Source organism: Pterocles gutturalis, unplaced genomic scaffold (genome assembly GCF_000699245.1).
Source record: "Pterocles gutturalis isolate BGI_N339 unplaced genomic scaffold, ASM69924v1 scaffold38390, whole genome shotgun sequence".
Taxonomy (NCBI): Eukaryota; Metazoa; Chordata; class Aves; order Pterocliformes; family Pteroclidae; genus Pterocles; species Pterocles gutturalis.
This window is the reverse complement of record NW_010142333.1, coordinates 18,620-43,297: the sequence shown is the minus strand read 5'-3', so window position 1 is coordinate 43,297 and position 24,678 is coordinate 18,620. Positions and strand designations below refer to the sequence as shown.

General features: G+C 37.1%; 1 protein-coding gene across 1 annotated transcript; it reads left to right on the top strand.

The window, feature by feature from the left end:
• Positions 1 to 1,381: 1,381 nt before the first annotated feature.
• On the top strand, positions 1,382 to 23,779 carry AP1S2 (adaptor-related protein complex 1, sigma 2 subunit; the record flags this gene model as incomplete). Its single annotated transcript, XM_010084322.1, has 4 exons — positions 1,382 to 1,457; positions 2,478 to 2,586; positions 3,499 to 3,636; positions 23,057 to 23,779. Coding segments are annotated over 4 exons (371 nt in total), but the record flags the coding sequence as incomplete, so codon positions are not given.
• Positions 23,780 to 24,678: the final 899 nt, after the last annotated feature.

Sequence of the window (24,678 nt, the reverse complement as noted above, 5' to 3'; positions counted from 1 at the left end):
ATGTAAGCTTCTACACTTGGCAAAACCTCTAGTTTATCTGCTGTAGACTATGTGTGGACACTTTTTTTCTGAAGCCCTGGCCTGAAAAAAAAAAAATTACTGTAAACTATTTCCTTTGGGAGTTTGGGTCTGAAAAAAGGTGTACCTTTGTAATATGCTCATGCCTTTGCAATGATGGCTGGCTTGTGTATACTTTTCCACTGTTTGCCATGTAGGCAATAAGAATCTGCATTTGTTTTCTTTTGTTGAGTACTGATCCATTAGTCATAGCTCTTTCTTAAAAAATACTTTGAAAAATATTCTCTATGGTGATAGATATACAGATCTTCATTTTGTGTTGAGATGCCCACTGAGTAGTCTTTGTTTCTTGGTTTTCTTTCTCCAAAACTGTAGTTGGAGGAGCTTGAATGTGTAGTCTACTCACTAGCTGCCAAATACAGTCTTTCAAAAATGTTCTCTTTTAAATGAGGACACAGAGTAGACCACTTCTTGGGAAAATATTTTGTTATGTAGTCTCCCTTCCTCCCCACCCCCCATTTTGGGGGTATTTGCATAAAATAGTTCTGTGCACCAAAAGAGACTTTTAAGTAATAAGGAAGCACAAAAGGACTGTCCCATGTGGATACATTTCAAATATTTGAGTCAGATTCTATTTGATAATGTCTGCTGGTATGTGCTTCAACTTGTGTTTAAACACTGTAAGGGAACAGTTTAAGTACACTTCATCATAATCAGTGCTGCTCGTCTGAATATGAAGAAAGCTTTTTAGATGGATTTGGTCTGAGTGCTGGTAATTAGTGTAAAAGTCAACTGATGTTCCAAAGCTCTTTTTTTTTTACAGTGAAATATGGTAACATGGAGTTTGACTTAGAAATTCATCAGTAGGTTTGAAAACATGTTTTTTCTTTAGTATTGCTTTCCATTACATTATTTTAAGATCGCTTTGTCTACAAGATGCCTTATATGGACTGAATATTGCAGTCTACTACACACAACAGTGTAAAATCAAAAGAACTGTGCTCAGACAGAGCTTCTCATGAGTTGAGAAGTCATGATGGTGAAGAGATGAAAGAGCAAGGGAATTAAAGTGTTAAGTGCCTCAATGGAGGTATCTTCCCCCAGCCATGTTTTGTGGTAGTTTGGAAAGAAGTCATAGGCAGTAATTTTTTTATAATAGCTTAAAACTTTTGAATAAAAGTTTTTCTGGTTAGTTGTTCATGATGAAGCCATAGCAATTTGCCTCAGCTAGAGCAGGGGGGCAGGAGAGGGCAGGAGAGGCATGGGCATAGGACTTTCAGGTCATAAATGATGGTACCTAAGTGGCTGGGAGACAAATTTGAACATATTATAAAATCTTTTCCTTTTTTTTTTTTATTTGCAGGACTTCTAGCTGAAAACCCTGACACTTTCTTTGGGGACAGACATTTTATCAGCTGGGACTTTGTAATGTTTAAAAGGTGTATGTGTTTCTGTGTATGGGAAACAAGTGTACATCTCAAACTTGGCATTCACAGATGAATGACTTCTTTTTCAATAGGGCTTGCTACACAAAGAGTGCTTAATGTGGCCAGTTGTCTTCTCTAAAAACAGGCAAACAAATATGTTTCTGGTTCTTGTAAATTGTCAGTTACAACAGGTGTTATTTTAAATCTCATTTGTGCCATGTGTCTGTGTGGCATATGGTTTTGGCACTTTAGAAAAGAATGAATGGGTTTTTCAGCTTTCATTCATTTTTAGCTTTTGAATCAGCTTTTTTTTAAACATGCCTTGAACAAGTGTATGGTAGTGTTCAGTAGAATTGGATGGTCTTTTTGTTAAAGTGGAACACCAGGTCATATCTGAAGTAAAGAATTCCCGGTCTTCCAAGGTGGAAATGAATCGCTAGAAACTAGCTGATTGCCTCTGCTTAGTCTGATACCAGAACAGCTGGTTGTGATTGAGTTGTTGACTTAATAGCAATTGAGGTATTAGTGTTAGTTTTGGAGTTTTTTGGGGCATTTGTTAAATTCTCAATAAAGACCAAATCCTAATGCTAATTCAATTTCTCTTTCCCAAGGCATTTTCTGTTGTTTAATATCTGTGCATAGCTTGTGGGATAACAATTGAGGATTGAATCTGTTGATTAGTATATCAGTGTTTTTATGTTACAGATAGCAGAGAAAATATCTTGCCCCAGATCTCTGCCAGGAGGCCAAAAAAAAGTTTCATTTTCCAGCTACTTCTTAGGCTAATTTAAATCTGTCAGCTAAAGGATGGTAAAGACTCAAGTCTTGCTTGACTCAAGGAGCTAATCCCTTTTTTACATGCATACATCTGCTGGTCTTTCAGCCATTCTTTGGTAGAACTTGCTTGTCTGTTGATTTAGAGTAACATTATGCTAAGTTTGAGTGTGCAGGACTACTGAGAAGGTAGTACATTAAGTGCATTAATTTTGCTCATGTTCTTATGCTAACATCAGGATTATTTTGTTATTACAGATATGCAAGCCTCTACTTCTGCTGTGCTATTGAAGATCAGGACAATGAACTAATAACTCTGGAAATAATTCATCGTTATGTAGAACTTCTTGACAAGTATTTTGGCAGTGTGAGTTAGCACTTTCTTTTTAATTTTTAGAGATTCACAGTCTATTATGTCATATTGTTTTATGCCCACAGCATGATCAACTAGCTGTTGAAAAGGTGTGTTGAATGCATTTTATGTTGCTTTCTTGGCCAAACTAAACTGATAATTGCCTATATAGCTGTTAAAATACAAAATTCAATTGTTAATTTGAGAGGAGAACTGTTATTAATCTGGTGTTAACTGCCTGTATTTGTTTCTTTTTGTAGTAGTCTCACTTGAGGTCAAATAAAATCTTTATCCTTAGCTTTCTGTCTAGGTGCCCAGCTTTCTTCTCCCTGGCAGTGCTCTAGTGTGTGAGCACTTCTTACATCTGCTTCTGAAGGAAACAGTTGGTTGTTAACTGGCAAGAGGAGTAAGGAAAGAAAAGACAGACATCTGCTTACCCAGACAGCAAACACAAACAACTGTAGTAACGTACTTTAGCACTTTTAGAAAAAAACTGCTGCTCATCCTTTTGCCCTCCTAGTCCTTCTGACTAGGAAATAGACAGGATGAATATGAAATTTGATATTGTTTTCAAATTTTTCTGTAGGATTGCATGATCTGTCTTTGGATACTGCAGGCAAGAAGAGAACATTTTAGGGATATTCTCTTGTCTCATGAAGAGCCACCTCAGACTGACAGTTGTGAATTGAACCCTTTTTAATGAAAACGCTTTTCAGAGACATTGCTATAACTGTTTATTTTTAACTTAAGCAGAAAAAAAATTGATTCATTTTTTTCCTCAAAGGACTTATTTTTTTTTTTCTATTGCCCCACTGTCTTGATTTGGTGAAGTTTGGTGAAGCTGTGAACAAGTTAAGTTTTGTGTGAGTATATACGCCAGTAGATAGTATCCTCTCATTTTGCAATAATGCTTGATGTTCTTTTTAGGTGTGTGAACTTGATATCATTTTCAATTTTGAAAAAGCCTATTTCATTCTGGATGAGTTCCTTTTAGGAGGGGAAGTTCAGGAGACTTCCAAGAAAAATGTTCTCAAAGCCATTGAACAAGCAGATCTTTTACAGGAGGTAAGCAAATTCAACTTTGGACAAAGTGTCAGCACAGTAGGCTGTGACTAGAAAAAGCTTCTGTTTCTCTAAGCTTGTAGAAGGTGCTTTTTAGCATGCTTAACACATAGTTTCTAGTTACTTGTCATAATGGTGCAATATGACAACATTATATGCTCTTTTCATTTTGTTTGGCATGTGTATATTGTAACCTACTGTGATTTTGTGTTTTGCTAGAAATGCAAGTGGCTGTTTTTTGTGTATACCTAGCTAATTATAGTTCATGCTGATTTAACTTAGTTCTGTTCACGTCTTTTGCTTCTTTTTATTGATCAACCATTAGTTTTTTTATCATACCTGATGCATGTTCACTTCTTTACTGTTTCATTGCTGAAATCCAGAAGCTAGACTCTCTTCTTTGACATTCATTCAGGTATAGTTCTTATTCTAAAGACCTGCCTTTCTGCTGTAGGTTGCTTACTCTGGCACATTTCTGTCTTTTCAGTTGACAAAGCAGTAATAGTAGTGCCATAGAAACATACAGAATGAAGTATAAGAACATATAAGAACATTTGTTTTTTCACTTTGAATGCTTTTGCTGTTCATTATAAACTTTGAAGAAAGACAGGTTGCATATCATTTTTCTTTGGAAAACATTTGATGGAAAGGTGATAAATGGTATACAAAACCTTGGTATAATTTCCCCGTGTTTCTTTGTCCTATGCTGTTTTTTTGGTTGGTGTTTTTCTTCTTAATTGCTGTAGTCTTGAGGTCAGTGTTAAGGTCCTTAAATGTCACAAAATTCTGGTATGCTGGGGGAATCATCAGTCGTGTGCAAGTCAGTGGAACATATGGTTTAACAGGGATGATGAACCTTAGTTTTTTTTAAATGTACTGAGGTTCACTTCCAAAAATGGAAGCTCCTCTATTTTTCTCCTCATGTGAACCTTCAATTTGTCCTTTGAGTTAATTGCTTAGTTCTCATATAAACATTCTGTGTTCCACTTAGTACTCTTTTTTGTTGAATGTGGTATTAATAGGATGAGGAAACACATAATGTTCTTTACCCTTGTAGTTGTGTTTGTAATCCTTTCAGAATAGTCAAATCCACAACACATTAAAGTTCTTGTCTGTCAACAGCTAGTTAGTGTCATGAACAAGGTCAGCCATTACACACAGATTTGCTACCCTATTTTTCTAGGAAGGAAATGTAATCACTACTTGTATTCTGAAGCAGTTTTTGTTGAGCCCTTCTTTACTCTTGGAAGGAAGTATCTTAACCATAAGTCCTGTTGCAGTTTACAAAGGGGGGGGGAAGTCAGTTTGTTTGCCTTAAAATATTTTGCTCTTTATATGAAAACGGATGTAACAGATTCATTATCTATTCCAGTCTGTATCCTGCAAATGTACAGTTAATTATACATAAAATAGAATTACTGTATTTTTTCCGTCATTTTCACTGGTCTTTAAGTTTATTCTCACCATTTTCTTAAGTTTTTTTTAAAGCAAAAATGCATTCTACCTATAGGAATTAATTACTGAATTTATTTTGAAACAATTAGCATTCTCTTTTTACACAATATAATTTCAAGTTAAAAATTTAACACAGAGTATCACTTTTTCAGTGGGAGACTTACCCTGATAACTTTACTCTGATTACCCTTCCTTTCCCCATCTGAGATTTTCTGCTCTGTCAAGGCTTATGAAATCTTTTCTGATCAAATTGGAATGTAGCAGTTTATCACAGCACCACTGTAGTCTTATGTTTGAATTGTTTTTCATTCTTAGTTATATTTTTATGGATGTTGATCAAGTAAAAACTACACCGTGTTATCTGATTTTTAGTTTGTAAAATCTGTAGAAGTCTGAGTTCATATTTAAATTGAGCTTCCAGTAAAGTTGGACTCTTTCTGCAAAGGTTTGTTTTTGTATCAACTGCTGCTATGTGCATGCTGAGTTTGATGAAGAGGGTTGTTAAAATAATAGTTTGTCACAACTGGAGACTTTTTGGTACTTTCAGTTAATTTCTGCTTCCCAGAATACTCCAAAGCTACTAGAATGAAATTTGTTTTGATTCCAAATGCAAACTATTTCTAGCAGGGTTGTCATGTATTTGTTTTTGACCATGTCAGATTCTAATTATGTGCAACAAAAGGACTTTTATTTGGCCCTGAATAGTCTAATATAGTCATATAGCCTAATTTAAAAATCATTAATTAGTGTTGAATACACAACATTACTAATTAGTAACAAGACATACATTAGTGTATGAAGCACCTTAAAGATTAAAAGCTGTGTGGAAAACTTACACAAAGGAAAATCATTACAAATTCACTAAGTGGCTATTTGCGTGATGTTAAAAGAAAATATGCAGAGGCATAAATTGCTGAATAGTGAATTAGTTCTTAATAGCCTTGCCTACTTGTATTTTCTGTGGCACTTTTCCAGGATGTGCTTCTGTTTCTGAGTACCTGCTTCAGTTTGTTATTAAGTTCTTGTTGCTGTGCAGTCCACTTACTAACTGCTAGAGTTCGTGTGACTGAAACATACTATCTTTTTAAGCCTTTTTCACCTTCACTTCCTTGTTAGCTCTTCAATAACGTGCTCAGTTCAAATATTCATTCCCTACCCACCCCCTATTTACTACCACCTGATAACTTGCCAATAGTCAGTTGTCAGTACTGGTTGAATGGGAGTAAAAATGAATTATTCCAGTACTTCCATGCTTCGTTGTAAATCTATTGCTAGAAGTACTTCTGTTCAAAAGAATGTTGTCACATGTCGTGTTTGATAATTTTACATCTTGTTTGCTACAAAAATTTTAAAGTTAAATACTTTACTAGTGATTACAAAGGCATGCATTTCTGAAAATGTGGTTTTTTTGCTTGTGTGAACAACTCAATTATACTGAGAGAAGAAAATTGGCAGATGCAGTATGTGTTGCATGAGTTATATACATGTGTGTGAAATATCTGAAAGATAGTCCTGTGCATGATTTCATGATAATTAATTTTTTTTAATGCATGAAATTAGCAACAGAATATGTTCTATGGAAAATTAAATCTGGCCAGGGACATCAAGGGCAAAAAGAAAAGCTTCTATAGGTATGTCAGAAAAGGAAGACGAGGGAAAATGTGGGCCCTCTCCAGAAGGGAATGGGAGACCTGGTTACCCAGGATATGGAGAAGGCTAAGGTAGTCAACCAGTTTTTTTGCCTCAGTTTTCACCAGCAAGTGCTCAAGCCACACTGCCCAAGTCATAGGAGGCAAAGGCAAAGGCAGGGACTAGAAGAATGAAGAACTGCCCACTACAGGAGATCAAGTTCAAGACCTTCTAAAGAATATGAAGGTGCACAAGCCCATGGGACCTGATGAGATGCATCCACCAATCCTGAGGGAACTGGTGGATGAAGTTGCTAAGCCAGTATCCATCATATTTGAGAAGTCATGGCAGTCTGGTGAAGTTCTCGCTGACAGGAAAAGGAGAAGCATAACGCCCATTTTTAAAAGCAGAAAAAAGGAAGACCTGGGGAACTACAGGCTGGTCAGTCTCACCTCTGTGCCCAGCAAGATCAAGGAGCAGATCCTCCTGGAAAATATGCTAAGGCACAGGGAAAACAAAGAAGTGATTGTTGACAGCCAGCATGGCTTCACTAAGGGCAAATCATGCCTGACAAATTTGGTGGCCTTCTATGATGGGGTTACAGTGTTGGTGGATAAGGGAAGAGCAACTGATGTCATCTACCTGGACTTGTTCAAAGCATTTGACACTGTCCCACACGACATCCTTGTCTCTCAGTTGGAGAGACATGGATTTGGTGGAAGGACCACTCAGTAGATGAGGAACTGACTGGATGGTTGCACTTAGAAAGTTGTGGTCAATGGCTCAATGTCCGAGGGAAACCAATGGTGTTCCCCAGAGGTCAGTATTGGGACCAGTGTTGTTTAATGCCTTTGTGGGTGACATGGACAGTGGGGCTGAGTGCACCCTCAGCAAGTTTGCCAACAAAACAAGCTGTGTGGTGTGATCGACATGCTGAAGGGAAGGGATGCCATCCAGCGAGACCTTGACAGGCTTGAGATGTGGGCCTGAGTGAACCTCATGAGGCTCAACAAGGCCAAGTACAAAGTCCCGCATGTGGGTTGAGGCAATCCCAGGCAAAAATACAGGCTGGGTGGAGAATGGATTGAGAGCAGCCCTGAGGAAAAGGACTTGGGGGTGTTGGCAGATGAGAAGTTCAACATGACCCAGCAATGCACACTTGCAGCCCAGAAAGCCAATGGCATCTTGGGCCGCATCAAAAGAAGCATGACCAGCAGGTCCCAAGAGGTGATTCTCCCCCTCTACTCTGCTCTCATGAGACCCCACCTGGAGTACTGTGTCCAGCTCTGGGACCCCCAACATAAGAAGGACATGGATGTGTTGGAGTGAGTCCAGAGGAGGGCCACAAAGATGGTCAGAGGGCTGGAGCACCTTCCGTATGAGGACAGGCTGAGAGAGCTGGGGTTGTTCAGCCTGGAGAAGAGAAGGCTCCGGGGAGACCTTATAGCAGCCTTCCAGTACCTGAAGGGGGCCTACAGGAGAGATGGGAGGGGACTCTTTATCAGGGACTGTAGTGATAGGATGAGTGATAATGGTTTTAAGCTGAAAGAGCCAATTTATGTTAGATATTAGAAACTTTTTCCTGTGAGGGTAGTGAGGCACTGGAACAGGTTGCCCAGGGAAGTTGTGGATGCCCCATCCCTGGAGGTGTGTTCAAGGCCAGGCTGGATGAGGCTTTGAGCAACCTGGTCTAGTGGGAGGTGTCCCTGCTCATGGCAGGGGGGTTGGAACTCGATGATCTTAAATGCCCCTTCCAGCCCAAACCATTCGGCAATTCTGAAGAAAACTAGATAGTAACAGACAGGTCTGTAAACCTTGATATCAAAGGTGTTTCCATAATTATAATAGATATTTTTGAACTGTCCTCCTTGTACTGTGGAGTAGGCTTTCCTGCAAATACTTGCCAAATCATACTCTTCTGTTTAAAGCAATATGAATGGGTCCAGAAAGTTAGTAGTAGAACCTGCATCTCTGTTTTTCTCCCAAGTAGGAATTGGGGAGGGGAAGTTAACGTTTCAGATTTAAATGTTTTCTTGAAAAAGTGGCATTGAGTGTCCAGAAAGTTATTGTATCATACTTCACCTGCTTCCTGTTTTCAGTCTGCTTTTTTTTTTTTTCTGGTAACTTAAATATTTTGCTGTGAACCTTTTGATTCTTTTTTGGAAAATGCAGTTCAGTATCTTGATGCTTGTTTCGAAGTTTCTTGCTCTTCTGTCTGTGTCACGATGCTTAGGACTTATCATAGATTTGTAGGCTGTGATTTCTAAATGCTTTAGAAATCCAGTTGTCTTTCCAGAAACATGTTGTCAAACCTTAATCTATCCTCTGCTTTATGAACTGAAAATGATAGAAAGCAGTCTGCTTTTCACCTAAACAGCTTTTGTTCAGGCCTTTAAAATTTCATTTTAGTAAATCTGTCTCCATAGTATTCTTTTTTCCAGACAGTTTTGCTTAGTGTGTATGCATGTAGGGTGTCAGTAATCTTATTCTATTACATCCAATTAGATTAGAAGTTCTTAAGAATCAACAGGTTGTGAGGAAGGAGTCTTCCATATAAGTATTAATTATGCATTGTCAGTTTTTCAAATTGAACCATTAGGAAGTTTCAATTATAAGTAAGACAAATTAGTATAAATGAAGTTCTTGCTGTCTGATAACTATTCAGTACCTTCTGTGATGTGAATTCCAATACTGATCAACATCCACTTCACAAAACTACCTATGAAGTTGATCATTCACCAATATAAGCAATCCTTGTAGAACTGTTGAGGGTGTATTAACAGTACACCAAACTCCTCGTAGATTGTAATTCTATTAAAGGTATATTTATTATCTGTACACTGACCTGATAGCTTTTTCTTCAGAGATACTCTTCTGTTGCTGTCTGTAGAAGCACTGCATCAGATTGATAAGATGAGAATTTTAGCACTGTTGCATATGCTATAGCTGTTTTGAGGAGCTTAGTTGTGTGCTTTTGGTCAATAAACATAGTATATTCAATGAACAATTTCAGAAGACTGCTTGACAGTAACGGAGTATCTTATCTTCAAAATCAGATGCTCTCTCTAAGTGAGCACATTAATCTGCATTTTAATAGAACATGTTCCCTGAATCCAGCAGAATGCTGAAAGGAGCAGTGTTCATGTTTGAGCCTTGAGATAGTGAGGAGAAAATTCCACTTTGGTGTCTGAGAATTGTCTGAGATGATGTGTCATGTTGCAGTGTTACTACCCTTTCCTAAAATTCTCACTGTCTGTGAAGATGGTTTTAGAGCGCCACAAAATTGTAGGTGAAAAGAATATCAATGCCCCCAGGAGGCATCCCATTGTGTTCAGCTTTTAGATTCTCATTTCTTTGTGGTCTTATCTGTGTGTAGTGCAGATGTCAGGCACATTGCTGGTATGTGTTTTGGGGCCTTTATTATTTTTAAAGGAGAAGTTACATTTTTTTTGTTGCCAAGCTGTCTTGGATACCAAGATGCATTAAAAGTGTATATATTTTAAATCTTACACTGAAAATTTGATTTTAAAAAGGCCAAAAAAATGTCTGAGAAGACCTATTCTTCACACTTCTTTGAGAATCTAAGTATTTTTGATCAACAGATAGATTAAAGTGAAAATGTTCAACTTTTTGCACCGAGTATTACTACATGAAGATGACTGGCTTATCACATATAGCTCAGCAAGTAGCAATGATGACTTAATAGTAAATACGATTAGCTCTTGAATTAAATTGTTTAAATTCATTCAGGGATGGTAGGTAGATAAGTTGAATGAAACTCATATTTCCTGTTATGGAACAAACCTTTAATATAGATGTTACTGTGTGAAATACTGTGTGAAACGTAGTCACTGAATTAAATATGTGAATTTGGTAGCATCCTATTCTATTATGATCTCAGTCTGTTATAATAATGAACAACTGATCTTAAGTTATCTTTTAAAAAGAAAATCTTTGAATTAATATTCCTTCAAGCACAGGTGAAACTTGCTAAACAACTCTCTAGACCTTACTAAGGTCCTAATATCCTTTATGTTATTTAGAAATGAAAACTAATGTTCAGAGTTTTTTTTTTAAATGCATCTAACTGGAGTATTTGAACAGATGTGTTTTACTGATGCATTTGTTTGCTTTTTTAACAGTGGACTTTTAGTAGGATCTAATAAAATTGTATTAACGTAAATAATAACAATAGTTGAAACACATTTGAATGAAATAACTGAATTTACTTTTGTATATGATTTAGAATATTTTTTCGATTTCTGTTTTAAATGGAAATAAGGTGTAAATAATTGGGTGGCTGTTTTGGGGGGCTTTTTTGTTGTTGTTTGTTTGTTTTTACTTAAGTAGTTGGTATTACATTTTCATTGCTACTTGATTTTGTGTTTGTAGAGCCAGAATGAAGACTGGGGAGGTTTGTCTGAGGATATCTTATGATTAAGAGCAATCTAAGGCATTAGCCCTTTTGACCCCATCTAAATGATTGGTAACTACCAAGTTTACCATTTTGGTGGCATGGATTAAATGGGTGCTCTGCAAAGATGCTGCACGTGTAATTAAGCCCTTGCAAGGGTAAACAGAAAATGGGTGATGGGCTTAACTTTCTGCAACACTTGCATGATGGTCTTTCAAGAGTGCTTTGAGTGTTCCCTTTTGTTTCCCTTTTTTTACTAACCGCATCAAGTGCAAGTGTCTGACTTCTACTAGCTTTCTTTGGTGTTGATAATTCAGTGGGATAATGCAAGTTAGAGAAATGGATACCAAAACTAATAACTAAACAGATGTTTGGCTTTATTTACTTACAAACAAATATTTACTGGAAAATGAGCTGTTTACATCTGCCGTGCAAAGAAAATGGGCCCTAAAAAGACTGGGTGCTGCTGCAATTGACTGTATATCAAGTGCCGGATGCTGCATGAGAGAACAAAGCTTACTTGCATATATAGTGCATTGCAACATATTTTTGTCTAAAATATAAGTGGAATACATACATGGTGGCAGTCCTACTAATAAAGGTAAGATTTTTATTTTACATTAGGCAAGTTTAAAACACACATGAAAATGATTTGCTGGAGAAAACTTTAGTCCACTGCTTATTTGCAGTCATAAACAAATTGGCTTTTGTAACATGGAACTGCAATAATAGATCTAACTTCATATGCAGCTTTATAAATAGCAGGATTTAGTTTCCAAACAAAGGAAGATTATTATAATAGGCAAAAATATTTTGTAACACGTTCAAAATGAAATTCACTGGTATGTGGGTATTTTTACTGCTTAAAAGTTACCTAGTATATGATAAAGCTGTTGATCTGTGTTAAGGAGCGGGGAGTAGCTAATAACCTGCTTTTGTATTAGACCTGTAGAATTAGGGCAGCCAACAAGTCATTTGTTCAATATAAAATTTCTTTTATGAGTCTGGCCATATTCTAAAATAACTATAAGAAAACTTGAATGCTCAAGCTTGACTTTTTCCACAGTGTTTACCCCATGTTTATTGCTTTTTCTTTCTTCTTCGTGATAACAAGTTCATATATGAAGAGTGTGATTCTCATCGTGAAGATAGTATTAATACTGTGACTGTGAAAGTTTCCTTGTGATTAAAACTTGAAGTATATATGTTGGTTGGGACTTATGCTAAGTATAGAGCTATTACTTAGGAGTCTTAATCTTCTTCTGTTGTCTTAAGTGGCTGCAAAGACCAATTCTGCAACATGCAAGCTGAGGCTTAGAGAATTCTGTGTGACTCCAGTTTACCTGTCTACAATATGTCCCTGATGAATTCTATGTATGGGTACAGCTTCAGTTGAAGAAATCTGCTTTGTCCCCATTAATTTAAACACAGTGGCATTATCAGATGCCCATGGGATACTTCTCCCTGTCTGGTGCTGTTCCCAGGAAGGAGTGAAGGAATAGTTGCTGTGTACAGAGCTTAATTTACACGGTTGTCATGACTCCACAGAATATGGAGAAACAAGGATGGCATCTGCTGGGGTGAGTGGAGAGGGACAGACAGATGGTTGCACTAATAAGAGATGGGGAGAGTTTGCCTGCTGGAAGGAACTGGAGCTTGTATACAGGAATGAAGATCATCTGTGGTAAAGAAAGATCACCTGAGGTGAAAAAGGTTATCTTTGGGCAAGGGGAGGAGTTTGACTCATCGCTTCTCTGCTTGGATTAACCTGATATTTAACTAATAGGTTATACACCTTCAAATTACTTAATCTTTGTTACTCTATCAAGCATGAACAAGCTCTAATTTAGTAGAATTTGTTTTCTTAGGGCTGTTTAAGAGAGATTTGCTTGTAAACCATGGAGTTCCACATGTGCTGTACAGCAAGTGTAATAAGCCACATATGCAGAAGTAGTTGATTCTATACAGAATTTGGTTAAATTTAAGGTAAGCCTTGTATCATGTTGAAAAACTGAAGTGGTATGCAACTAGACAGGCTGAAGTCTTCTTATTGTACACTCAAGTTCTGCTAAATAGAACTTCTGTTTTCTATCAAGACCAGTTTACAGTGGTATAATCATGGTCTTGAGTCAGGCTGCAGTTTCCTCATGACCTGAACCCATGCTGACAGTGACTCCTGTTAAGAAGGCCAGATCAGTTCCTGTTGCCACCTTTGTGGTGGCACTTGTGTTGATTTACTTGCCCTGTGACTGTGGCTCCTAGCTTGCTAGCTGAAACCTAAGTATATGCAGGGGAGCATGAGGGAAGTGCCAGGAGAAAGAAAGCAGTGGCATCGAAAAGGGAAGTAAAAAGCAGCTGCTTTTGGTGGCAGACAGGATTTTCTCTAAAGCTAATAGTGTAACTTAAATTACGGTTTATTTTTAATAATTCCCACTGTATCTAAGTGTTTTAAAAAGCTTGTGTTCCTCGCTTGTCTTGACTCACATCTGCTGTGAACCCTCGAGTCAGCTAGCATAGTTAGGTAAATTCTAATTTACCTGTCTTGTGCTGCACGTCTGTTGTTGGCTGGAGCCATAGGAGTGTGGCAAAGGAGCTTCAGCAGCAGTACTGACTTACAGGGTTTTCAGTTGTCCTTTCCCTCCCTCTTTCCTTTACGCCAGAGAAGCTATTTATATGACCATTCTAGAACTGGATTTCAGATCCATTTAAACTGATCCAATTTAAATTGCTCATTTCTAAAAGCATATAGTCAGCAGCTTTTCTTTTCCATGTTTACAACTTGGCTCTGCAAACATTTGTCCAAACCGCTATAAGAAGGTGATGTACTGCAGAAACAGGAAAGAAGGGGAATGCTTAAATGCCATTGCCATGGAAGCTGAGTGATTCTGGGTGTGACATGGCTTGTTACAGCAGTATATTCTGGTTATCCCTTCAAAGATACAGCCCTGGAGTTCAAGAAATGGTTCCTTAGGCAAAGGGGAATAAGTCATGCAAACCTGTAGCTGCAGTGCTGGAAGAAAATGGAAGAAAACATTAAGGAATCCTTACGTGCATAGTTAGACAAACTGCCAAACATACACTGGGATTATCTGATAGAGGAGTTGGTAATTTGTAATAATTCTGGCTCTAGCTTCACAATACAAAGTATTCAGTAATAGTATTTGCTTAAAGCATTTGTGGTTTTGTGTTGGGGAAGTGTAGGGCCTCCGGTGGATGCTTAGAACCATCCTTACCCTTAAAGATTAGGCTGTCAGTTCTTCATAGCTTACTGTGTAGCAGCTGATTGGCAGGTTTAAAGCACTGCCTCCTGGAGTGATTATCACCTCTGATCCAACAGATCAGAATAGCAACTAAGAAGCAGGAAGCACCCACTATTATCCAGTTACAGTACATGAAGTTTCCACTGATATTTTTACTTCTGTTTTTGAGAGGGAGGCATGCAGGCCACTGCTGATCTTACATCATATCCTTCTGCTCTGGTCTGTTGAGGTGATGTTTTAGAGCTGCATGCATATGCTAGGATGTTTTGATGAATAACACGTGCATGACAACTGTTACTGTTTCAGACTCTAGTTGAGTATTATGTTGACTAATTTGCACCACTCTTGAAGGTTTCTTTTTTTGTCCTCTCTGTATAGGAAGCTGCAGACAAGATCTTGACTTGGAGTTGGCATTGATGTAGGATTGTTCGTTGTTTTTGAACAGTATCATAGTTAATACTTGTCTTTGAACATGTTCAAGACCTCATGGGTGTTTCTAGGTTCTCTGACAAAACACTTTTCTTTCCTTTGAAAGTAAAGCACAATTTTCCTAATAACCATGTAATTGGAGTTTCCATATAGTTAGCTAACCGAAGATTGGGAAACAGATAAACTACTATTTTGAAATCCCTGAAAATGCAGGTGAACAGCAGCAATTTCCTAAAGCAGCCTTTCATTAGAAATATTTCCTAATAAAGATTCAGAATTAGAGTATAAAAGTAATTGCTTCTGAAGCAATTACTAATTGCCTACAGGAGAGATGGGGAGGCACTCTGTCAGGGAGCGTAGTGACAGGACAAGGGGTAACAGTTTGAAGCTGATAGAGGGCAGATTTAGATTAGATATTAGGAAGGAATTTTTTACTATGAGGGCAGTGAGGCACTGGAACAGGTTGCCCAGAGGAGCTGTGGATGCCCCATCCCTGGAGGTGTTCAAGGCCAGGCTGGATGAGGCTTTGAGCAACCTGGTCTAGTGGAGGGTGTCCCTGCCCATGGCAGGGGGGTTGGAATTAGATCTTGAAGGTTCTATCCAACCCAAACCATTCTATGATCTATGAAGCATTGCTAAAGAAGTGCTTGTTAAATGTTAATCTCTTCCTACCAGAAGAGTTTAAATGTTCAAGCAGAAGCCCTCATCCATCCTCATTCTTTTCCCCATAGCCTGTTTCTGCAGAATTGTTCCCAAACTGCTGTGCACTCCATGGTCCTGTATCTTGTTTGTTGTTCTAGCTTGGGGCTTGTTTAGATGCTGGGGGAAAAAAGCCAAGCTTTTATCAAAAAGTAGCAGTTGTAATTTTTGCCTGCAGTTTAACATGGCTTGCCTTCATAGGCTTTGTGCTGGTTTTTATGGGAAGGAAGTGAAAATGAAAACCTAAGCAAACTTTGCCTGAAAAAGAAGGCATGCCAAATATTAATTAAGTCAGTGTCACTGCTGTGTGATGTAGTTGGCAAAATGGCAGCACTGCAAAATGCTGAACTTGAGTCAGCTTGGTGTAGGCATAAATAATTTCTTGTCTCTCTCTTGCCTGGGGAAATAGACTGTTTTCTTGTCCACTATGGACATAAAATAGCTTAAACTGCAGCAAGAAAATAATTTCCAAGTATATGTTAGGCAGATTTTCCTGTGGTGATGATAATGAAGCATTTAAGTAGATTGCCTGGGGGGCATTAAAAAGTTTCCATCACTGGATGCCTTTAAAAGATTAAATATCTGTTGGGAACGTTACAGGTGTGCTGTTTGGGGGACTGGATTAAACTAAGTCCCTTCTAATATTTGATTATTTATAACTTTTAATTAGGTTGGGTTACTACAAAGTTGGCTGAGAAAAATGTCAGTTAGGTTGAGCTAGCTAAATAGTACTGTTGACTCAAATCAACTCTATCATTCTTCTAATTTTAAAATCTCTCAGGCTGAAAACTTCAGAGACTATTATTAGCTTTTTAGAATGAGTTGTAAACACAGATGTCAGTTTGAAAAAAGATGGATTTTAGGAACTTTAAACCTTGTTGAACTGCAATGTGCAGGCTGTATTGTAGAGCTATTACTGCTTTAGCAATATTAGGATCTAAGACCTATGTGTTTGTCAGATAAACAATTTATGTCCAAAATTTAAAATAAGTGATTATTTTTCAGAGGTAGTATTTCATGTTAGTTTGCCATTGTTTTGTGCTGTAAGGATACCATTGCCTCTCCCCTAGATGCTAGATCAACTCAGATAGCTAGCTATCTTAAGGGCATGCTTCACAGGCTCAGATGTTGTCTGAGGTCTGCGGAGTCCCACAGAAGGAAGCCAAGGTAGTCTAGAATACTGACTGTACAAGTTGACATCTGTCCTTTCCCCCAAATTGTCTTTTCTGGTATTCAGACCAGCAGGCTAACTGCTCTGGAGACAGTGTGGCAGGGAACACAGTAAAAAATTTAACAAATCATAGTTGGAGTTCATGAGATACTGTAGTTCTGTGATGGCAAATAATTTGTCAAAACTTTTATTTTCCTTTGTTGTTTGTCAGGCTGCCCGTAGTACCAGACCCTCTTTGTGTGATGGTCTTGGATGTCCTCAGTGGGGTATAGAGGTCTTGCTGACACTGCAGGGTTTTCCATGTCACAATATTCATGTGTTATTGTTTCATACCTTAATTACTGTTGTCTTCCATTTAATCTTTTAAATTCACCTGTACAATGTCAGTTTATTGCTAGTCTAGTTGCAGGTGATGCTTACATGTTCTGTAAGCTAAAAAGCCACCAGGAGCGAAATAACCACCCCTTGCTATTGTTATCTGACAATCTGTCTTGCTTTATCAGTAGATAAGAAGTTTCTGTCAAGATGAGACATTAATCCCGTAACAGTAATTTGAGTCAATCATCTAATTCTGTGTACCAGGATTTTTGCATCAAAGACAGTTAATTCCTCAAGTTATAAACCACTGAAAATATGAACAGGGTGAAAAATACCCCAGGGGTGTGGGGGAGAGTGAAGTTTGGAAAGTACTGAAAGGTAAAAAGTGGATAAACATGAAATGAACACTTCCATGTACTTATTTGTTCATACCAGTTGTGTAAAAGGGAACGTGCTCAGCACTTCCAGCCCAAAGAGTGTGCTAAAGAATGTGTGCAGCCTGGGATAATCTCTGAACCCAACAACAGTGAATGGTAATCAGCCTCATAAGAGTACTAGAAAATGAGTTTATCTCGTTCTTCTTTCAGTCTAGAGAGCCATGGTAAAATTAAGGAGAAATGTTGTGAGATTTGACAAGCATTTCAGTGAAGACACCAACTTTGGTGGATACGGGTTTCCCAGGGTGAAACACTGGAAGACATGAGGCTTTTTTTCAGGGAGGGGGGAGAATCAGTCACATGTGTGCATATATATTCCAGGTAAAAACTGAAAATATGAAACCGTAAAAATTGGGCATTTGAGTGTGTAACAAATATGCCTGTTTTTCCGTTGTCTTATCTTTATCATGCTGTCAGTGTAAGTAAAGCAGAAGTTTTCCCTAAGAACCCCTCTGTGAATTTTCTGTCTGTGGAGGCTCCAGCAGTTCTAGAGTTAATACTTTATTTTTAGTCAAAGGTCCTAATCCTTGGGGCTAGTACTGTATACCACCATCATGCAATTCCTTTTCCAGTTTAGGCATGTGCCTCAGCTCAGCATTTTGTTTTTAATGCAGACTAACACTCAAGCAGTGAGAGAGGTTTTAAGAGTTAAAATTCACATATGTAATTCTCTATTATATACTAAATTCTTTTGAGTTCCACCAAAAATCACAGCAGACTTCATACAATTTATTTGCAACTGCCACTGAGCTGTAGGTGCTATTATTTTCAGAACTACTGGATTTGTAGTTGGCTTGTTCAGAATAATTTTAACTACTGTGGAATAATGTCCAGATTACTGATACTGAAAAGCATTATAAATGCTGTAAAGCTTCTAGAATATTTTTGGGGGTTTTTTTTTGTAATTGGAGATTAGGATTTAAAAATATACAAGCTTGAACATGTGAATAAGCTGAGATGGCAGAGGAAATTGTTAGGCTTAGATGTCATGGGAACTTTCTCAGTTCTGTTGTAAGACTTCTATAATTTTGAGGGGTGGAATACTAAAATAGATTAAAAATTATAATTGGTACATCATGAAAGATGGTAACTGATGCATAGAGAGTTATGTTTTGTGCCTTTTTTTTGTTTTCCTCCCAGAAGATGTGTAATGGGCATATGTGGGGTTGATACTCGTAAATTGCTATTACTCTATTAAAAATATCCTCATCTGTCTTCAGGGCACTGATTTTAATACAAAAAATTGAGTATTGCTTGCTTTCTGACTCATCTTTCAACAAATTGTGTACTAATAATATAAGAGAGCATTAAGTTCAGTGGCATAATTCAAAGGCAGAGAAAGCTTTGCCAGCTGTGAGAGATGTTTCAGATACCTACCATTTTTTTTTTTTTTTCTTAAAGGCACTCTTAGATAATTTTTGTCACAAGTAATGCCACTGCTTTACTATGCTGGCATGGTGTTCTAGAGACCTGTTACTAATGTGTGTTTCTCAGAGCAGATATGGTAGGTGATGTCAAAGGTTCATGTAGTCCAGTGCCCGGTCTCTGACAGTAGCCAATAGCTCATGTCTACCGAAGAGGCTAGAATGAAGCAAATATATAGGGTGGTCTGTCTCTGGAAGAGTATCTCAGCTTCAAACAATTTTTGACTGAGAAGAAACTTTGAGCTTGCATAATACAGTAATTATGATGTGAAGTTATCTGTATATTGTTGGACCCAGCATTCAAGTATGGGAGGGTAGTAAAATGATGGTTCTCCCTGCCCCCTACCCTGGTCTAGTAGTCAAAAATACAATACTGTATTTCTGTATAAAATGCCCTTTTCATGTCAGAGATACAATAGATAATCTTTTTGTTTTCTTGCATATCTGTCCACCTTTCTATTATGTATAAGAATATGTACGTTTCTTTTGTAGCCACGTCATGAATACTTTAATGTCCCAGTGTACTAAATGGCTTCATTCATCATGCATGCAGAATTTCAGAGGAGATAGACCTGTGACTTACTCATGACAGAACATTATCATCAGCTTGGTGAATCCAGTCATCTTGAATCTAATAGAATACCACAACCAGTCTCTGCTGTTGCACTTTCCTCATCCCCCTCTGTTTTACAGTGTTGTCTCTTCACATGTCTCACTTTGACAAAACTTGTGCTTGTTGGCATATGGTTTAACTTTTTTTTATTGTGTGTAAGCTTGAAGTCCTATGCTTAAAGTTCTGTAGTATTTTCTGAGCTAAACATCTATATACTGCAACAACTATATTGTAATATTACTTGACCTGTGCTTATCTTTCAAATAAGTTGCGGTGGTATTTAAACATACACTTAAAACCTGTAGATGAAGTTAATATTTACAGAGAAGCTAGTGAAGAAGTAGTAGTATGTGAAATGTATATACACATCATTATTAAATCATGTAACACACAGTTCTACACAGACCTTGCATCTGAAAGATGCACATACCAATATCCTTTTCTGAGACTGGCATTGATAGCGGGACTTACCTTATAAAGAGGAGGAAGGCAAAATTGACTGGGGCAAAGAGAATGACTTGCATAAATCTGCAGTCACAACATCTGTATTTAAGTGTTCAAAACACTCTTGTGAGTAGTTGAACAACTGCTGCTGTTGAGGGAGAGAAGTTCATTGTTTTACAAATGGTTAGGCTTGGAAAGGTTTTTTTTAAAGTCCATTAACAGCATACTTGAAATGTCTCCTTCATTTGGCATTTTCAGTTTTAAGTGCAGACTGCCTTGTATATCAGAGAACTGCCATGAGGATGAATATAAGTACCTTTCAATTAAAGTGTGGGCAAAGTGAGAGGGCATGTATTGCATCCTCTGTTTGCCTAACAGAAGAGAATAATTTGTAACCTAAAATCAGTGCTGTTGTTGAAAACTGTTTAATTGCAATTAGCAAGGAGGTGGTTACTGAGATTAACCACAAACAGCTAGTTTTTACATACTATATGTGGTAATGCACTACATGTCAAATGTTAAACTGACATAAAAATGGGAGATTTAGGGGATTAGACAAAAGATTTGGATTGGATTTGCAGCATTCTGAAATCTTAGAAAACAAGATCATAGGAGTGGTTTTCCATTTCCAAGTTTGCCTTTTTTCTCCAAGCCGTTATCAATGTGTTTGAATGTCTGGTTAATGCTGCTTTAGCCTGCATTATTTCATGCCTGTTGGCTTAAAATGCTGTGCATTGAGCTGTAATGAGATGCTGTTTTTCTTGTTATCTGTATACAGCTGCTTGCTTCTAAATGACTAGGTAATGAATTAGCTTTCCTGGCATGTTTGAAATAAAGTATTGCATGCACTTTTGTCTCATGTGAATGACTTTTTCCTCATCTGTGTTCTGATGTATTTCAAATTTGCATTGTTTGCCTTGGGTGATTCTGAGCTGCAGGTAGTATATAACACTGCATAATGTTTTTCATAACAATGGGATACACTGTTTGACACTTCGTAAAACAAATAATGTGAGCAAAACATAATATAATTCATTCTATTTGTTTCTTAAAAGTCATAATTGATGAAATTATTCCTCTAGCAAAACACACTAGGTGTTACTTTTGAGTTTGTTTTTGATGTGCACGTAAGAAGGCATGTCTGCCTCATGGTTACTGGTATAGTATTAAATTTAAATCTTACTGAGTTTTACTGATGAGGTATCTGTGGACAGGTAGCCAGTATCCTTGAAATATATTGCTTTAAATTCATTGTTAGCCAAGGACCTTGATTTAATTTAAGAAGTTTATTCTTTATTTAAGTATATGCCTGGTGAAAATTACCTACAACTTTGAATTGTTAGTGGAGACAATACTAAACTGCTCTAAAGATAGTAGCAGCAGTGCACTGTATTTCTTCATAGCTATTGAACAACTTTTTTTCAGGTAACTTAGCAGATATCCTGTTTCACCACTGAGTAACTAAGTGTCTACTGCTGTCTGATCAATTTGGAACTGTGAAAAGTTGTTTTATTACAAATATTTTCACGACCCTGAAATTCTTGAAGTTATATTCTGTTAGAATACTCCGAGTTCTTTTGCTATAGTTAAGAATGTAGGATTTTTTCAGTAAAATACTTTAAGTTGGTGAATAGAGAAGACACATCTCCTCTAAAATGAACGCAACAAAATAATCTGGAATATAATACAACAGGTTATATTAAAAATGCTGTGTAGTTTTTTCTTCAACCAGTGTCTCCTTTTGGTCAATTTGTGTTAAAATACACACTTGCATCTTTAATGGTGCCACCCTGACTGGCTTTATCAAGATCACTGTAGTTCCAAGACTATTTAAATATTGCATCAGTGAAAAAAAACCCACTATATCTTTAATACACTATCTTGTTTCCAGTTTTAACTTGCTTTTTTCTTGCAGTCTTATTTGCTGTTGGATTTTGGAAGCCATCTTGAAGTGCTCAGAGGTGGCCTGTTCCCAAGCATTGACTTGCTTTCAAATGAAGTTGCCTTTAAAAATACCATAGCTTGTTCCTTCAATACCAAATCACCTTATACATGAACAGAATGAGGATTGTAAATGCGATCATTTTTTACTACATAGTCAAGGTTGATAGAGAAACGTTCTGATGTTATTTGCAAGGTTTAAGGTGTTTAATTATGTATTCTACTGACAATTTAAAAAAATATTTAAAAAGCAGTTTAAAAATATTTTGTTTGCTGCCTTAACTATTATCTGCTTTTTTTCTGCTTCATGACATGTCTTGTTTTAGGATGCTAAAGTAAGTTTATTCATACTCTAGAAATCAAAAGTTTGTTTCCATAAGGATACAGTATCCCTTTTTAATAATTATGATATTGTTAATTATGGAGAAGGACAGCCTAATCTTTCTAACTAAACTAAATTTCTTTTCAGATGCTTATAGGAATAATGCATATAAAACTGATCATAACCCTTTGGAATTTTGTATTAAACAACTTGCTCTGAACCTAAACAAAGCTTTTTAAGATTAGAATTAACCTAAAACTTTATGCCTGGTGTGGAATAATGTAATTTCAATCCTGGCAATTCCTTCACTTCTGTAGGGGTGAATTTATTAACACTATGTGTACGAAAGTACCTTGACCTGGTTTTATGAACTAACCATGGGACTGGTGTAAAAAAAAAAAAAAAAAACAAACTAGACTTTTTATGAAGAACTTAAGGGATACTGTATCTTGGTTATCAGTCATTTCAGTCATGCATTTATTCATTCTTCTCTAACAGATTTTTGAGACCCATGAAACAATTTACCACAAAAAATCACTGACTCCATTGCTTCCCTAGCCCTCCCCAGCTCATCTCTCTATTACTGGGTTGTGGTTTGTTCCTTGCTGGTACATCTGAATTGCTTTATTTTTATTGCGCTTGATAGCAATAAAATCTACCAGCTATTCCTGTGAACCATGACAATCTAATTAACAGCTCTTTGAGAAATGTAGCTAATACTGTGTTTGTAAACCATAGTACTTCTGTATTTTCACAACTTTCAGCTTTTCTTTGTTGATTAAGTATCTTTCATACTAACTCATGTATGGTACTGTTCAATAGAAGCACAGGGTCCATTTACCACTGTCTCAAATTTTCCCTCCATAGGAAGCAGAGACCCCACGTAGTGTACTTGAAGAAATTGGATTGACATAAATCTTCACTTCAGCTGACATCTCAGTGTTTCCATACTGTAAATGTTCACTGCCTTCATTGTAATGTTTAGCTAATGGTGTAATATGCTGTTTGTCAGTATTACTGTTTTGCTAAGCTGCTTCATTCAGGCCTACAAGAAAAATACTCTTTAAAGTCTGAAAATCATAAATGAAAAGGAATTAGATTTAAATTGACTCAGTGTCTCTCCCTTCACTGCATTTATAGGAAGATTGCATTTGACTTCAATAAGTGTACTGTTTTTTATAAGCAAACTTGACTTCAGGAAATAAATGTATTGTTATGACATAGCATATCTAAATGAAAGAAACTACATGGACAACTCCAAATATGAAATGTTATGGTGTAGAAATTGTGTTTATGCAACCAAAGAATTTTGTTCATCTACATTTTAGTCAACACTTGTGATAATTCTGCTTATTTCAGTTGATGCATAAAGATTGGAAATACCTGTTTACTAATGAATTTGTCATTATACCAAAGAATCCTGTTAGGATCTGCATATCAAACTGGTAAAAACTGTTAAGGTGATACTGCTTTTTGCAAGAAAACTGCAAACTGATCAGTTCACTAGAATTGAAGGTGTATTTAAGTGTAGCTGCCTTGAGCAAAACTGTGCAAGTTACTATACTAAAAAGGGAATGCATGTGGTAAAAACAAAAAATTCAAATAAGGAAACTATTTTTAGATCTGATATTATCTTGCTCTGAACACAAACACAAGAAAGGAGGCAGGCTTTCTGACTGTATAGAGAGGTGCATAATGAAAATTGGATACTTTTGAAGATGGGAAAGAAAGGAGCTTTACAAAAGGGAGTGGTTTTTTTTGGTCTTTCAAACTCTACAAATTAATTTGTATTTATTGGTGTTTTATAGTTATGCTTTAATGGGTGTATTGGTACCTTTGAAAAAAAACCACACTAAGTGTCAATGTCATTTTAACTGCTTTTCTTGACTGAGACCTTTACCATGTGATATCCCTTATGAAACTCCTGTGTGCTGTACAGTTGAACCAACTAATTTGCAGTGAGAGCTTTTAAATATTAGATTTGTATAGTAGATTCACTGCAAATCCTGTAAAGTGATACCAAGTACTATTTTGACACTTGTAGCAGATTTTCAGTAATTATAAACTAAACCTGTTTCATTTGAGGAAATTCAATTCATGTATACTTTTGAGTTTTGAGGAGGTAGTGCCACATTTTGGAATAGCCAAGTTCTTCTGTGTGTCTGCATGGTTGTCCCTGAGAAGGCAGGGCTGTTCCCCCCTCCTCCCTTTCCTGTAACTTCACTCTAGGAGTCAATGTCTTGGCTTGTTCACTTGAGTAAGTAGTGCCACGTTTTCACAAAACTTAGCAGCCATGCACTGCTAGAGTAAGCAGAGACAGCCCTCCAGAGAGCTAGGCTGTGGGCTCGATGCAATCTAGGTTAAATTTAACCCACCAGGAAAGGCTCAGCATTGCCACTTGCAAGTCCTCTGATCCAGATCCCAGTATAAATGTTTGTGGCAGCAGGAGGGTCAGGTGGGGCAGGGGTGGGTCTGCACACTTGTGCAGC